Here is a 17,368-nt window from a genome sequence, read left to right as displayed (position 1 = left end):
GCTCAGAGTCGTCTGTTCAGCACGTGCACGGCCAGCTGTGCTGAATTGCTTGTGAAGGTTTAAGATACGTATTGCTAACTGAGGAATGAAGGAAGACACTCACTTTGCTGAGGACTTGCCTGTATGTATTTGCCAACTAATGCTAATTGCACAGAGCTAGTGTGTATCTCTGTGTATTCATAACCTCCCAACTCATAGAATTCAAACAAACTGATTAGAGGGGCAAACAGTGGGTGGCCTTATTCTTCTTTGGGATAAGGTGGGAGGACAGAGTATAATCTTCTATGAGATGATCTCTTGAAAAACAAAACTTTAAACTAAGTTGAGTTTGTTTTACTGTTCATTGTGATCTTTTTGGCTTTGTGTGGAATGAGTGGTGGACAGCTGATGAGTTGAGTTCTTTAAATTTTGCAAAGACCTAAAGAGTTTTTCCATACCAAGAAATGAACACCATACATCTTTCGTAAAATTGAGAGACTGCTCATGTAAATAGCTTGTGGCCTATTGACTAAAAATTAGTACATAGTGCTAAGGGTACAGGAGAAATTAGGTGTGCATGCAGGCAACATTTTCTGCCTAGAGTCAAACGCATTTGAGCCTAATTCTAATTATGCTTTTCAGTTTCACCCTTGTGGGATTCCATTGGCTTCAGTGGAGTTACTGTGGCATGAGATCAGAATCAGGCCCATTATAAAAGGCGGTGGGATCAAGGATGTAAAATGGGCATAATACAATTGACAAGCAGTGGTTTGTCTAGGTTGAAAACATCCTGGAGAAATGCATATGCTGCTAGTGTTGACTTGCTGAACATCACAGTGGTGAGGTTCCTGCTGGAGCTGAGAGCCAGCATTGCTGTTCAAAAGTCAAAGAAAAAGTTTGTGTACACCATCTGGAGAGGTGGCTATGCCAAAAAATGTGTCTGGAATGCATAGGGGAGGAGACAGTGGGGGTGGGACACTGTGGGCAGAAGAGGAAGGTCTGACTCAAATGACTCTCAAGATATCTGGGCAAGCATAGTGGAGACAGTGACACAAGTGTCACACCATGAAGGCATATTGAAATTCACCCCAGCTTGTGATGAGGGAAAGAAAACAATCATGAGTACATAATGCAAACACTCACCATTACCACCTCCAGTTGTTCAACGTGTGGTATGTTGGTTTTTTCAGGTGCAATGTGTATAATAAGAGCATATATGAAAATGGCATAAATCTTAAAATACTTGTTTCTGGCCCCTTATTCTGTATGTAGGCAGATGGCCCCTGGGAGAAAGTAGCTCTAAGTTGGCAGAAGAGGTAAAACTTGACTGTGGGCTTTTTAGTAAGTGTAATTCCCTGACTTAGTGTTCAGCAAAGAAAGCTAAAGGACAGATGCTAGAGACATATTTTATCTTAGAAAGGAAACATACCTAGGAGAAACTGATATTGTGCCAGAGCATGTGATTAAGAGAGTATGTAGACCGAAAAATCCAGGACCAGATGGGATCCAAATCAGGATTCTGAAGGAAGCAGAAATTGGGGGCATACCTGATAGATTGGAGAGTAGAAGGAAAGCGCATGTTTTAGGCACATCTGGGGAACTAACATCCATTAAAACAGAAGCATGAACAACATGGACTCCCAAAAGGAAGAACGTGGCTAGTAAATCCAGGGGAGCTTTTCAAGGATGTAACCAAGAGTGACCTGGTGAAACTGTGGACCTAGTAAGTGCTGTAGAACTATTTGAGTGGATAACTAATTGGCCATTGTACACCAATCATAATTCCAAGTGGAAGCGTTTTTGGAGAAAGGGATAGCGCAAGGCTTGGGGTGATTTTCATTAGTGATCTGGAAGAAGGAAACATTGCAGTGAGATGACAATTGGCTGAGGATATAAAAAGGGCAGTGCCAATCTGTCTTTTGCAGAGCAAAAGACATTCAGAAGAATGTTGTCTGTTAAGCAAGTGGTCTGGACAATTCACTGCAGAGAATGTAAGCTGATAGTGAAAGACCAAAATAATAAAAATAGACTGTCCACTCTATCTACAGCAGAACACTGAGTAGGCAGAGGAGCTGCGGTTAATTTTTGATGCAATTCAAAACTTTTGTTTTATTTAACGTCAGAATTCGGTGTTGAGGAGGGCATCGGTGAGCATCTGTAGGTTAGAGGAAGTGACTTAATGCAGTTCCTTCAACACCACTCGAGAATGGATTTGGGATAGTCTGAATAGATCTGGTTACCCAGGCAGCAGAGGGGAATTTTAGAACTCACAGGATAACGAGAATGAAAGATTCAGGGATTTGAGTCCTAAATTATTTCAAAGAGTTAGAAACTAGATCTTTAGAAAAGAAGTTAGAGGGGATCTGGGAGGAGTATGAATCTGTAAAGAATGTAAAAATGGATAACTCACTTCAATGTTCGCAATATTCAGGATCAGAAAGGGTCTGGCTACTAAAGAGGGGAATTTCTTTACACAAAAATCAAACATTTGTAAATGGTGCATCTTTACACTGGTAATAACCAGTGCAAACTTGCATTCACCAAAGACTTGTTTGTAAGTATCACTGCTTCTTCTAAAGTGAGAGGAAAGATGTGCATTGGCTAATAGGTTTTCTTCTATCAACACATTTTTGGTGTTCCTTCCTAATCCACGTCTGAAACTGCTTCCAGAGAGGGTTTTGCCTAAGGGCTTTAAGTTTAACCAATTTATTTGAGCATAAGGTTTTGTGAGCTACAGCTCACTTCATCGGATGCATACTGTGGAAAGTGTAGAAGATCGTTTTATACACACAAGATCTTCTACACTTTCCACAGTATGCATCCGATGAAGTGAGCTGTAGCTCACGAAAGCTTATGCTCAAATAAATTGGTTCGTCTCTAAGGTGCCACAAGTACTCCTTTTCTTTTTGCGAATACAGACTAACATGGCTGTTACTCTGAAACCTGGCTTTAAGTTTGGTTTATTACCTTCTGAAAATATCTATTTTTAGAAATGGAGTGTCTGGAAATAAACAAGTGGTCTTTCACCTAGGTTTCAAATTATAGCAAGACTTTGTATGTTGAACAGTTTAAAAAACAATTGAAAAAAATCCTAGAGGCCTGATTCTGCAGTGGTTTGACAGAAAGCATAAATGAGCCACAGGTTAAAATGGTCCTGTATGCTGGCATATTTTACTGAAACCGAATGTTGCAGACTCCTGGGAAGATAATGATGGTATTGACAGCAGTATGTCCCATTCCTGTATGGAACTGGAATGCAGTGTGTGAATCCTGGCCCTGAGATTAGTCATACCACTGTAATAGATACTAAGCAGCAGATGAAATTCATCCCTTTCTTATGGAGACTGTATAAAGTTCCAATAAGCATAAATCAATGTCTTTCTCCAGCACACCCAGGCCTGGTGACATATTTTCAAGGCACTTTTCTCCTTTGGATTTTTTAATTCCCTTAAGAAGATCAGTTATACAAACCCAGTTCTGAGTAGGTCCCACACATTTTTGCAACTAGCATTAAGAGCACAATATGACTGGCTTGTAACATACAGGCCCTTACTGTGGGAAATATTGTATGCAAATGGCAGACATACATTTTTATGTATATAAAACGGGTACATTTCATTAATTGTTCAAGTATTGTGGCTACGGAACTCGCTCTATAAAAGACAGACGTTTCTTAAAGCTTCTTCATTTTCAGAGCCTTCGAGGGTGATCTTTGCTTCTGTACTGACAGTAACTTTCTGTGAAGGTGGCTGTGAATTCCAGAGACTGTGTGAATTTTCCTGATTGGGTTGTTTTACCAGGTTTTAGGAGATTGCTGTAGAGTTCAGTTAAGTTCATTGACCTTTATATTTTCAAATAGGAGACAACTTTTATCTCTTCCTTGGGTGGGTTTATGGGGTTTTTGTTTTGGTCCTAATTATTAGTTTCTAAGCACACAAAGGCAAATAAAGAGTAATGGAAGCATTTACTTTACTGAAAATACAAAAATTTACTTTCCAAGTTACTTAACTCTAGAAACTTCAGATATACACAGAATGGGATTTTACACATGTTGGACAGAAATAAGCGAATCAAGCCACGACCAGAAAGATTCCAGAACTGCAAAGATGTGTTTGATCTGATTCTAACTTGTGAAGAAAGAGTCTATGATCAAGTAGTAGAAGGTAAGGACCTTGGATGGTTAAACTAAGTTTACTTCAATTACCCTTTTAGTCCCTCTCAAATTGGAAACATCTGTATCCAACCCATCTGGCATCAGCTGGAAGATGCATCTGGGAAAAAACTAGTGGTCCCTGATCTGGGGTCAGATGTGTCACAAAGGTGATGGCTGGCTGGGAAAATGCCAACTATATCTGTAAAAGATGTTAGTGGGGTGTGCAGGTGCCTTCAAAGCAGGTTGGTGGGATTGGAGGAGCTATCCTGAAGGTCAAGTACATTTACAGACTAAGATTCCAAAAGCTTCTGAGGTCGGAATCCCAGCAGGCTGAATATGGTGCATCCTGTCTTTATGGAGAGGGCGTCGCCTTGCAGGAGAGAGATGCAAGACAACCCTCCTACCTACCTCCCTGAAAGCAGAAGTTGCCATTTGGAAATGAGTCCATACAAAAGTCTAAGTGTGTCAGTTGCCCCATCTCTACTACAGTTCAGACCATGTTAACAGTAACCAGGCTCTGGCATAAATATGGCGAACATTGGTTCAGTGTGTCCACACAGCAGTGTCTCACCAGCTATGTTGGCCTGTCCACATCTCCATAATACGTAACTGGGTCTGTATGTTCTAGGAGAGCTGCCTAGATTTTCCGCAGATTACTGATTCAGCTGAAGACTGCCAGGGGCAGAGCATTGTGGGTGCTCTTCTATCAGAGCCGTGCACCATGTGATATTTTCCCCCCATGCAAATCCTGGCAGTGGGAAGACTCCTAGACTTTAAGGCTGATCATCTCGTCTGCCCTCCTGCACATTGCAGGCCACAGAACTCCACCCAGCCACTCCTGGAATAGACTACTCACCTCTGGCTGAGTTACTGAAGTCCTCAAATCATTTAGAAGACTTCACGTTACAGAGAATGCCCCATTTACATTAGTTTAAACTTGCAAGTGATCCATGTCCCATGGTGCAGAAGAAGGCCCCCCCCGCCCCCCCCCCGCCAAAGAGTTCCTGCCAGTCTGACCTGGGGGAAAATTCCTTCACAACCTTAACTGGTGATCAGTTAAACCCTGAGCATGTGTGCAAGACCCTGGAAAGGCCAGACACCTGGAAAAGAATCTTCCGTAGTAACTCAGAGCCCTCCCCATCTAGTACCCGATCACTGGCTGTTGGGGATATTTGCTACTGGAAGTCGCAGGTGGGCTACATGCCACTGTAGGGAATCCCATCATACCGCCCCTCCATAAACTTATCGAGCTCAGTCTTGAAGCCAGCTAAGTTCTTGCCCACACTGCTCCCCTTGGAAAGCTATTCCAAGGCTATTAGAAATCTTCACCTAACTTGTTGATGGCCAATTTATATCCATTTGTTCTTGTTAGCATTGGCGCTTAACTTAAATAACCGATCTCCCTCCTGGGTATTTATCCCTCAGATATATTTATAGAGAGCAATCCTATTTCCCCTCAGCCTTCTTTTGGCTAGGCTAAACAAGCCAGGTTGTTTGAGTCTCATCATAAGGTAGATTTTTCCATTTCTCTGATCACCCTAGTAGCCCTTCTCTGCACCTATTCCAGTTTGAATTAATCTTTCTTAAACATATGAGAGACCAGAATTGCACACAGTATTCCAGATGAGATCTCACCAGTGCCTTGTATAATGGTACTAACGCTTCCCAGTTTCTATTGGGAATATCTCGCCTGATGCATCCTAAAATTGAATTAGCCTTTTTCACGGCCGCATCACGTTCACGGCTGATAGTCAGCCTGTGATCAACCAATACAACAGGTCTTTGTTGCTTCCAACTGATAAATCCCCAGCTTATAGCAAAAATTCTTGTTGTTAGCCCCTAAGTGCATGAACTGGCTCTTTGCACCATTAAATTTCGTCCCATTGCTATTACTCCAGTTTTTAAGGTCCTCCAGAAATTCTTAGCTAGCTAGGCAAGGTTAGAGGGTCCCATCTGCATTTCAGCAGACCTGCATTAGAGCCTAGTTACTGCCTGACAATCATGTTACAACCCTGTCCATAAGCAGGGTTTGAAGCCAGCTATGCCAAAACAGTCAGAAGCCATGGGCTAACAGCCTTGGTGTGGATATATAGAGTCAGCTCCATTACAACCTGACTATAAACTTATTAAAAACCATAGCTTGGATGATCCCATAGTCTGAGAGCTATCTCCAGTGCTTAATGGTATCAAGAAATGTTAAGTTTGTTTTTTATTGGGAGAAGTGGAAACTGGTTCATGTTACACTAAGTAAGCAACCGTTCACTTGCCGAATAGTGAATGCTTAATGCTTACACAGCACTCTCCGTGCTAAAGGCCTTTAAACAATCCTTATAATGTGCCAGAGAGGTAGAGACGTGCTATCCCCATCCTGTGGATGGGGTAAACCAAGCCAAGAGGTGACAAGCCCAAGGAAATGGAGGTTCAATAGGTTTCTTGGTGGTTGTTTCTCAGTGGAAGCCCTCTTTACCTGTTTCTCTTAATGCTGTCACAGAACAGCTGCCACTGTTGACAGAGCCCAGCTGAGTGTGCCAGAGGGGCTGTTGGAGAATCTTGAGGAGCCTCATGGGCATGTGCCACCACACGCTGAAGGCTAATGCAAATGTGATGGTGCTTAGAAGTGAGAGCGGAGGCAGGAATGGAGCAGTGTAGCAAAGTCACTAGAGGAGCTTCTGCTGAACTGTTGCCCTGCATTTATCTTTGGCCAGCATTGCCATCACCAAATATGAAGGACGCACTCTGGTTCGTTAGAAGAGTCTCTTTACTGCTCCACTGGAGACAAAGTTCCTGTCTTAAACATCCCTACAAATGTTGTCCCTTAAAATTCAGAGTGCTTGGCTCCAACTAATGGTAAAATTAGCCTGGGGAGTATAAATCTATAGTATAGATGTAACAGTGCTTTGCACATACATGGTGCTTTTCAAGGGGGATTGTCCTCCCCTTGTTACAAATTGGGGAAACTGAGCACTATGAGGCTAAATCATTTGCTTGAGGGTATACAGTCAATGTCTGTACCAGGAACAGAACCCAGCCTCCTCGGTAACCATTCAACATGCAATATTCCATGAATCGTGAGGAGTTGTCTTTAAATTCATAAAGCAGCCAATAAAATCCAGTATCTTATATGTTTAAATAAAAGTTTTTGCCTGCCTGCTTAGTCCCACATCAGCATGTTGCCAGCTCTCCAAAGCACTGTCTATTTCCTTTGGGTTTCTGTCAGTTGTACAGACAGAATAGTTGTACTATTGCAGAGCTCTTGGGGCTTTAAGGGAGCTGGCTTGGACCCAGTTTGGCTTTTACGAGAGTAAGCGTCCTGAGATCTGAATGAATTGCGACTAAACTCAGCATGCGCTGCTCGCAGAGAACAGCCCTTGCTCTAGTATTTTAGAAGAGCGTTTTCTCTATATGAGGGTCGGTGGTGGCAGGCAACTGCTCATTCAGTTTCCACATTGTGTACCTCTTTCACAGTGTGACGAGACTCTTCATAATTGGCAAATGAATGAGGGTTTAAGTGCTGCTGCATAGCTCCTGCTATGAATGGATGATGAAATGTTAAACCGGAGCCTTTGGCTAACTTTGCCAAGCTGAGGTTGCAGGAGGTGGGCGGGAAGGAGAGCCTCTTGTTAACGCAGAACACACGACTGGAAGCTTTATAGAGTAGTGAGGAACCACACTAATAGATATTCCACAGCCTTGCAGAATATGCTTCCCTGGGAAGTGTTAACTTTTTTGATCTGTGAGTGAAACACATTAAGGCCAGTTATTTCAAAAATGACTAGTGAATTTGAGCCCTGGCTTTTGAGACACCTTAAAGGGACCTGACTTGCAGAGGATATGTGCACAGCATTCTCTGAGAAACAGGCCTCTTTAAGGTGTCTCAGGTTGAGTACCCAAAATCACTAGTTGCTTTGGAAAATCTTTGCCTAGGTCTTTATGATCATCCAAGTAAAGGCTGGGCAAGTAACTTTTGTGCTTGGGCAGGTGAACTCTTGTATCCTTCTGGAAGGTTCAATTATTTTATTTATAGCCAATCTCCTTTTGCTTCACTGAATACTTGGGGGTGCTGCACAGCAAAATAGAAAAACATAAAATAGCCTGACCTCTTAAAACAAGATTCAGGGAGGACTGAGACAGGACAAGACCTGTTTCGTTACTATAGCCCTCTCTCCCCATAAAGGCCTTACAGATATTTTCTTGGATGTCCATTTAAAGCCTGATGGTTTTCTGAAGTGTTGCTGTTTTGTGCGGTGTTCCCAACTAGATTTGAATTCCAGAGAACAGGAGACATGCCAACCCGTACATGTGATTAACGTGGACATTCAGGATAATCATGAGGAGGCGACTCTGGGAGCTTTCCTTATTTGTGAGCTATGTCAGTGTGTAAGTATAAAGTTCTCATGCCATATGGGCACCTTGGACTTAGCTGATTACAAGGTTTTTTTTTTAAATTACTTAAAGATGCTTCTTGGAGCACTGCCTGTGGTAGGTGATTAACCTGGGTGAATCTTTACCTAAAACAAAATCCATATTGACAGACTGATGTTTCCAGAATCCTTCCTTAGGATTCTCTTCAGAATGGATGTGCCTAGATGGATGAATCATCATTGAATGAATGTTTTTCTAGGCAAAAAAGTTTAAAACAAATACATAATTAGCCATGGGCATTGTGCTTGAATGAATACGCAATTCTTTTAGCTACTATTGTTTAAATCCAGTAACACATCACTGTGCATGGAAACCGTATATACTTACGGGTGCTTATGTCCATTATGACCCAAGCTTTTACTATACAGTGATTATGTTTAGATGTTAGGTTCTGAGGTGTTACAAGAATGAGGAGTGCATCTTTTCGGAGGGTTGCCCAGAATGAATCCCTCATTTGTGTGTGTGGTGGGGAAGACGTAAAATGCTTAAGCAGCTGGTACCTTCTACTTTCCACCTTCAATATTCTTAGCCCTACCACCTTATTTAATCAACACTTGTATCTTTGCTGGCTGATGCATTAAATTCTAAAGAAATCTAGCATCATGTCCACGAAGGCAAAGGGAAAATTCTTCCACAAGCTGATAAGCCTTGATATTCCACTCTTATGGCAGACTGGTATTCCACAGGAAGTCTTGTCTATTCTTTTGATGCCACACACACACTTTCAGTCTCCAGAACCTTCTGTAGGCTTGATGAGATGGCAAAGCTCTCAAGTCTCCTGTATGTGCTTGTGGAACTTCCACCTAATGTGGAACTTGCCGCTATTTTGATTCTTTCGCAGGGAATACTGGGTGGGGTGGAGGAGAGGTCTCCTTGCGTCGCATGATCCAGGAACATGGTCATATGTAGTGCTGCCGAGAATATGCTCTAAGTAAATTGGTTTGTTTGTTATGCTATTGTTACCCAGTCTGATTAGAAGAAAAATATCACCAATATGTTGAGTGGGAACTAGAGGGGCTGTAGATGTAACTTTCTTAGGTCCTATATAGTCTCTCTCGGTCTTCTCTATTGTCTGAGGACGAGACATAATTCCTGGCCACACTAGTTAGAAGCCTCCACTGCTAATATAGGTACTAGGGGACGAGGATCACAATGTAGATGGGACCTTGACTGTGTTTTGTAATCTGGCTCAAGTCTTGGCTGTGTGTTTAAATAGGATTAAGGTGCCATCCACATCGCAAAATGGGACAAAGTTGTAACTAGGTCAGGGGCAACGGTATTTAACCTGCTGCCTCACACAGTGGTCTTTCTAATGAATATGGGGCCACTGTTTGAAAAATGGTTCTGATTCCAGTGTGAATATGGCCCAATGTGCCAGTCTGTCTGCCTGAATTCCTTTGGGGATTTGTTTTTGTTGCTAGTAGTGAACTCAACAACCAAGCTGCATCTTTAGTAATCAAATGTGGTACAAATTACATGTCGATATTATAGTTGCATGTTATTTTGTATGTTAAAGAATACATATGTGTATCTACATATTGGGTGCATTCTTAGGATTACTGGCAAATTGCCAGTGAAGTCCTTAATGTTTTATAATTTGGTCCGATTTAGAAATAAACCTAAACAAAGGAGAGCTGCCTTGTTGCAAACTCCATCAGCATCATCTGATGTCAATTACTGATGTGTTCTTCCTCCTCTTAGATACAGCACACAGAAGACATGGAAAACGAAATAGATGAGCTGTTACAGGAATTTGAAGAGAAAAGTGGAAGGACTTTTCTTCACACTGTCTGCTTTTATTAAAGCACATCCATTGCTTAGGCCTTAATGCAGATGAAAGAAGCATGTGTGTAACGTTCTGACCATACTGTACTTTCCTGGAAGATGAACTTCGAACTTTTTTTTGTTAATAATTTTCCTTTTCAGTGTTTGTTTTTACGTTTCAGGTGTTCTGCCACAGGCAGGCAGAGAGACCTGCTGAATTGTACATATGAAAATGAGAAATAAAAATATACATAAAGGCCACCTATTTAAAAATAAAAATCAAGATTTTTTTAAAATCCTACTTTAATTGTTGCAAGTGGGATTTTAATTATAAAGAGTGTTTCTTGAATATGATACAGTTTATATTGTATTTTTCCAGCTTACCAATTTATTTTATTTCAGTTGTGCATTTTTTTTCTTCTTTTAATGTAATTGACTGAGTGGCTGGAATATGCAAAGATGTGAATGGGAAATGAGTATCTGTATAATATTAGATATGACATTGGAAGCATCCAATAAAAATGAAAATCTCTATTTCCTCCCTATCTTTGTTTTCAGAACAGAAGCTGGATACCTGCATGTTGGTTCCTTGTGATGAAACTAAAGGTCTCTAAAAAAGCATTAGAGAAAGTGGGGTCAAACAAATGAATGTATGTTTGAGGGTATGGCACTGAACTGGGACTTAGAAGTTCCAGTTTCTAGTCCTGGTTCTGCCAAAGATTTCATATCTGACCTTGGGCAAGTTGCAGAGTCCCTGCTCCTGAAGTGAGATGCATTGAGGTCAGTGAGACTCCATACATGTGCAGGGATTTGCTTATGCACATCTCATTGCAGGAATCAGGGCCTTAATCTATTTCTGCCTCATATCCCTGATATGTCATTTATAACCAAGGTGTGCTATGTGAGGATGAAATAATTACTTTAAGGCCTTAAGATACTATAATGACGTGCCACAAGTAAACAGATGTGTTCCATATGAAGAATGGGAAAGTGTAAAACCTAGAAATAGGAATGATTTAATTATAAAAGGAAATTGAGTGTTTTTTGGATCTAAACACTCCCTCCCGTGTTATGGTCTCAAACAAGGTTAGTGTTTCTACTGGCAGGCCAAAAACTGACCGGTCACTGTTCATAAAGGAAAAGCAAAACATAATTGTATGGCTCAAACTGAGGGAAATGCCAAAGGTGAATAGCATAAACCGTGAAATTTATTAGAAGGTAAGAATGGAAAAAAGTGAAGAGCTACTGGTAGAAGATGAGTCGTATGTTGATGGTGTCTCTTTAAAGGTAGCCTATCAAGGATTGAGAGAGGACTAGGTTTGTGTCCTTTTTACTTCTTTATGATGTATTATAAAAGGTGTTTGCTTATTTTAAAATGACATTGGAGTCAGAATCCAGATTCCTATGTTCTATTTCTGGTTCTCCCATTGACTTGCTATGGAGTCTTGAATAAAACTCTTACCCACCCACCCACCCATTTCATAAAGACACTTAAGCATGTGCTTAAAGCTCCCTTGACTTCAATGGGATTTCAGCACATGCTTAAAGTTAAGCAAGGGCTTAAGTGCTTTCCTGAACTGGGGCCTTTGTGTGCGCTTTCCAACCTGTAAAATGCCGATATTTATCTACCTCTGTGAAACACTTTGAGATCTATGCATGAAAAGCCCCATGGAAGTGGCAAGTATCTACCACTTTCCTAATCTCTAACAAACACAGTTCAAAGATGTATTTCTTAAAAGGTAGAACGGATGCAAGTCCAGTATCTGACCATGTTGCTTTGCACCCAGCAGCTCTTGTAGCTCTCAAGTGCAGCTTTCTGCCCCATCAAAGGCACCATGGAAATTCTGCCCCTCTTTGCCCATGCAAAGGCCAAGTCATGATTTGCATTAAAGTGAAAAGCCATGACCCTGTAGGCTGACATGCTTTCCAGGAATGTCCTAAGTAACCACTAAATTATACTCTGATCATAGAAAGCCCTACCTCACTAAAATATCCACACACCATTTTCCCCCCCTCCCCGCCCCCGCCAAAACGTAAAAGTTACAAACAGAAACCATCTCCTTGTGAATACATTCCTATGTCTAGAGGGGAGTTAAAACCGTGGCACTTATAAGCAGTATTGATTGCATAGTAAATACATTTTCATTGTTTCTCTTCTCATCCTGTTTCCTTTTGTTCCTTGAGACGATTTACTTAAAGGCAGGATTTCATTCAACTTCATCTGCTTCTGCTCATTCATATGTTTGTGACATCATAGCCGGTCGCTATGGGAATATTTGCAGGCAAAGAAAGATGGTTAAGATGACTCTAGGAGGGCTAAAGTGCTTAGAGATGGCCTCTTTAAGAAAGGCGTTCCATGCATCAGTTATCCAGAATGATTGAACAAAAATGTAAAGCAGAATTATTGCTTCTGCCCCCTCACCTCAGATAGCATCAGCAGCTCTGTAGAGTTGAACCTGTGGCAAGCAGAAGCGGGCACAGTGTCGGGAGCTGTATCCCACTTCCATCTTCACTCTTTCTTTATTGTCCCTTCATAAAAACTGAGTAGGCATCTGAGGATATTATTGTACATGGCCAGTGAACATGAGTTTTGTTAGCTTTTATTTTAAGTGAATGTGTGTCCATATAAAATGTATATACATATCCAGGAGATCTTCAGAGGTATCCTTTCTGATTACATAGGAATATGCTATGTATATGTGTGTGTGTCTAGAAGGGAAGCATCCCCATTGCTCTAGCCATTAAGTGTGGATTCATGTAGAGAACTTGAACAGTTCAGCCAAAATTATTCCATTTGCCAAACAGCTAACCTGCTGTTCCTGCAGATTATGCATGAACCACTTGAATCCACCCTTCACCCCAGCTTTGCATCCAGATGTACACAAAAGGCTTTGATCTACAAGAATGCTCTGGGGTGTGGGATTCTACAGCATCACCTTCTCCTTTGTAAATTGTGCTTGGTCACTCACAGGTGGAATTTAAACTGGGAGCAAATATTTATCTCTGAGGCAGGAAATAAATTGTAATGTTAGCAGTCCTCAAATTTCATGAGCTAAGCTGTATGCTGAAACATGCTTCATTAACAGCCACCTGAATGTATAGACGAGGATTAAGAGGGGCCCACAACCCAATGAAAAGTGATTCTAGCTGCCCTGTGCAGAGAGTGCTTTCCACTTGTACCTTGCTCTGCTGCCTTCTTGAGCTGTTCGTGTGCTGACACATGTTGATTCTGAATTAAGTTATATGATGGCAAAGGAAAGATGTATTTGTTCTCAAAGTGTTCCTCTGTTTGCTTCTAATGCCTTTCATCTTCATCAATAACACACAATAACAGGGTAGGGTCTAGAAAAACCCAAAACGTTCCTTTTTAAAAAAAAAAAAAAATTGATCCTACTTGAGCGGTCTAAATCCAAGCAACCTCCTGGGCCAAAAAATGGCTTTCAAGATACAGATTAGACCAATGGGGATGAAAGGAAAAAAGGGATGAATTTCTGTTTAAGAATATGGAGACACTCCATAAACCTAATGGATGATACTGGCAGGAGAAAAAAATTTAAAATCACAGGTTCAGAACTTGCACATTATTGGGATGTCTGGGTGAAAGTGATTTGTAGTGGTGCAGCATTTTAATTGTATGGATATTCTGACATTACTTGAAGGTTTAACAAGAGTATAGATGGAAGAGTTAAGCTATCTATCTGCATATAAAACCATTCTCACCTGTCTCGTCAATAATTGGGAAGCATTCAATCATTTTTTCTCATTCTGGAGTTGATGCTCTTTACATCCAGCTAGGAAAAATAATTAAGGGGTAACGCTCCTCTTGGGGTCTTGGATACAGTTGCTTAGCCCTCTGTTGGTCAGAATGGGTGGTGGTCCTGGTTAATTTCTCCACTCTGTATCAGCCCAGAAGTGGTGGCCTGGAGTAAGAGATTCCTGGCAGTGATTTCTTCTTTCTAAATTTAGTGACTACCTTTCGTCAATATTGTTTTCACTACATTGCCTTCCCATGAAAGGCCTCATCGATTTAAGAATCTTTCATATCGATGTGTGTTTACAAGGCCTGGCTTCCCCTTGCTTCTAGAAGATTGTAATTATTTCTTGTACATTTAGGTCATCTACCTAGGAACCCAGAGTAGTTCTTATCTCTCCAAGCTGAGCCCTTAGCAGATCACACCCCTAACTCCTTTGGGGATTTGCTCCCAGTGCCTATCAGAGATGTGAAGTCGTGTGGGTTTCCAGGTTACAGTTTAACAAGTCCCTCTTTTTACACAAGTCGCTTCTGATTCAGGGTCTTGGCTTTTTGTTTTGTGCTTATTTATCTTGACTGGTACATGAACTTCATAAGGCTTGGTGAAGGCCCTTCTTTTTGTCAGAAGCATCAGGATAATGTCTCGCAAATGGACTTCTGGAACTAACTCCGCAATGAGAGACAAATGTATTGTCTTGGGTCTATCTTGCTGATCTCATCCCTTACATTCTCCACACGTGGGCTTCCATTGCTGCCAGAAGACGTTCAAGGCACCAAGCAAGTGCAAATGGTGCAGTAGACCTGTGTACAGTGGAGTAGAGAGAACTTTCCCTAGGATTGTAATATGACTGGAGACAACCCTGGAGTAAATTCTTTGTGTCTAGAATCCCCACAGACTAGCTGGGCTCCTTAATCAGCTCGCTGCCAAGCAAGCCATCTACCTCCTATTCTTGGCCTCTTTTTTCCCATGCCTACAGGTGCTAGGCAGGGTTCAGAGTGCTCAGCAAGCCACCAATTCTGGGAGCAGCATTGACGGAGAACCATTTAGCTGCAACGAGGGGTGCCTGCTGTAGGCCCTCAGTCAGTGAAGGGATAATGAGGAAAGCCTCTCGACAGCAGCACTGATAAAGACAAAGCTCGACAGGTCAAACTGACCTGGCTGGTTTTTGTAGTGCTTTGCTGGTGAAGATTTAGTGTAGTGGTGTTTTTGTTTTTGTTTTGTCGTGTCTTCCCCCCACCACTTGGGACCAACATTTCCTGTAAGCTGCAAGCACACACAAGCTCGCTGCATAATTGCAACTACCACCCATGTCACGTGGCTGGGAGCGTGGCCTACTCTGTGCGCCAGGCTCTCAACCTGCTGAAACTGCAGTAAGCAGCTCCTCACCCCATGGGGAAGCCGGATGGACCTACAGCTTGTGAGCAGTGGGGGGAAAGCAGGGGCTTCTGGGAAGGAGGTGCCCTCAAAAGCTGAAGCTCCTGAGAGGGGCTGGTTGTAGGGGTTCATGGGGTGTGGGGGGGAATAGCTCTAGGCAACACTAGGACCCTTTTTGTTAGTGGGGGTTGGCTAATGGCTGTTTTTTCTGCATCTGGGAGGTGGCAACCATACTTACTCCTCAACTGTGGTGTGAACCCTCCTGCCTTTGAAACTTGCCTATTGCAGACGTTCCAGCCCCATCTGAAATCTTCCCCTAGCACTTCAGCAGAGGGATGCTTCCTTAGCAGGGATCCTGCATACGAAGTCACACCTGGGGAACCTAAATCAGTCTGTTCATACTGGAGACCAGCCTGAACTATGAGTTTGGAGCCACATGGTGCTGGCCTAAACTTCGCTGCCGTATGGGCTATCTTTGCCTTTACTGCTTTGCAGGGGGAGTGCTTAAAAGTGAAGTGTGAGACCCCCAAGTAAATGAAACACACAAATCATCTCTGACTATTATTACAGATTATAGGCCAGCTTTTCAGGTGCCTAGCACCCATTTAGACACCTAAATAAGGTCTAGATTTTCAAGAGTTCAATACCCAACACCCTGAACTCTTGAAAGATCTGGGCTCTGTTCTGGGTGCTGAGCTCTTCTGATGTTTGGTATTTTAGACAAGCACAGGTCATTACTTAGGGCTTGCAACAAAGCAGGAGCTTTCTGTTCTGCATTTCCCAGTAGCTCCCCTTTCACAGGCCTACCTTCTCCCTCTGGCTCCTTTCATCGTCAAAGGAGGAATTCAAGCAAAAGTGGTGTGAGCCTGTTTCTCGTGAATGGCATGTTAGCATCTCTTGCTGGAGCCACACAGGGCAGCAAGATCTGTGGCAGCTTCCCACACGGGCATCTCTGCCAACCTACCAAAAGCCTGACCTTGTTTACCATTTCAGCCAATAGGGCTGGGTTTTTTAAGGCCTGTTTAAGAGTGAGAAGGAGGCATGTACTATAAGCCTGAAAGGATAACAAAAAGGATAATGGCTGGAGTCTAACTGGTCCAAACAGGGTCTTGAGGTGCTTTGGTTTGAAAGGGAGAGGAAATGACCTTGCTGCTTTGACTATAATGGTGCCAAACTGCATAGTGATTGTATAATGCAGACTGCAGGTGCTTGTCTACATGGGAATGACAGAACTAGAATCGCATAAGGTGTGAAGATAAACTGCTATAAAGAGGGGCTTAGAGACAACACCTGGGAGACCACAAGGCACCATAATGTCAGGGTAAGGAACTGGTACAGGAGTGATTCAAGAGGGAAGAGCTCCACCTACCAAATCGCTGGCACCCGAGAATTGATTCCATCTAGCTTGTAAGGTTGGACAGGACCACAGCTATGCTGGAGTGGCTGCAGGCCAGCCAGAAATCCCAAGCACCCACAATTCCTTGGGACTTGTTTTAGAGCCAACTGTTCTCTTCTGTGGTTTAGCTTGGTTGTTACTTTAGTGCTCTGCCAGTTATAGAAGAGCATTTTTAGCTGCATTACCCTCACAGATGTCTGCAGATAGAAATTGTTTCACAGCTCAACGAGACATGAAACCAGCCCCAGGCTGGGTAGGGTGAGGCAAGAGACCTATAGATTGTCACACTGCTCCTTTGGGAAAGGTGGAACTGAAATAGTCCACACAGCCCCCTTCTCCACCCATCTTTTGTGCCCCTTGCACAAAGGATCTAAAATATCAAATATTTTGTGTGTGCACTTTTCGTTTTCTTTCTTTAATCTGCAGTGCAATTTGTGTTCTAATTTGAGGACACAATTTAGAGATGTTAATTATGTGACAGTATTTTGGTCTCTTCCATACCCAGTAGTAGGTTAATGACTGCTCCTT

General features: G+C 42.3%; 1 protein-coding gene across 2 annotated transcripts in view; it reads left to right on the top strand.

The window, feature by feature from the left end:
* SSU72 (SSU72 homolog, RNA polymerase II CTD phosphatase) overlaps nucleotides 1-10,850 on the top strand; it is a 62,402-nt gene extending 51,552 nt beyond the window's left edge. For both annotated transcript variants that reach the window (XM_043531620.1, XM_037880995.2), the window contains 3 exons: nucleotides 4,003-4,142; nucleotides 8,391-8,509; nucleotides 10,256-10,850. In XM_043531620.1, coding sequence (XP_043387555.1) covers nucleotides 4,003-4,142; nucleotides 8,391-8,509; nucleotides 10,256-10,357 — 361 coding nt within the window. In that variant the 3' untranslated portion in view covers nucleotides 10,358-10,850. The remainder of the gene's footprint in view (nucleotides 1-4,002; nucleotides 4,143-8,390; nucleotides 8,510-10,255) is intronic.
* The last annotated feature ends 6,518 nt before the right edge of the window (nucleotides 10,851-17,368 follow it).

Source organism: Chelonia mydas, chromosome 18 (assembly GCF_015237465.2).
Source record: "Chelonia mydas isolate rCheMyd1 chromosome 18, rCheMyd1.pri.v2, whole genome shotgun sequence".
NCBI classification, from domain to species: Eukaryota; Metazoa; Chordata; order Testudines; family Cheloniidae; genus Chelonia; species Chelonia mydas.
Note: the sequence above shows the minus strand (reverse complement) of the source record. Positions and strands in the feature narration are given on the sequence as shown.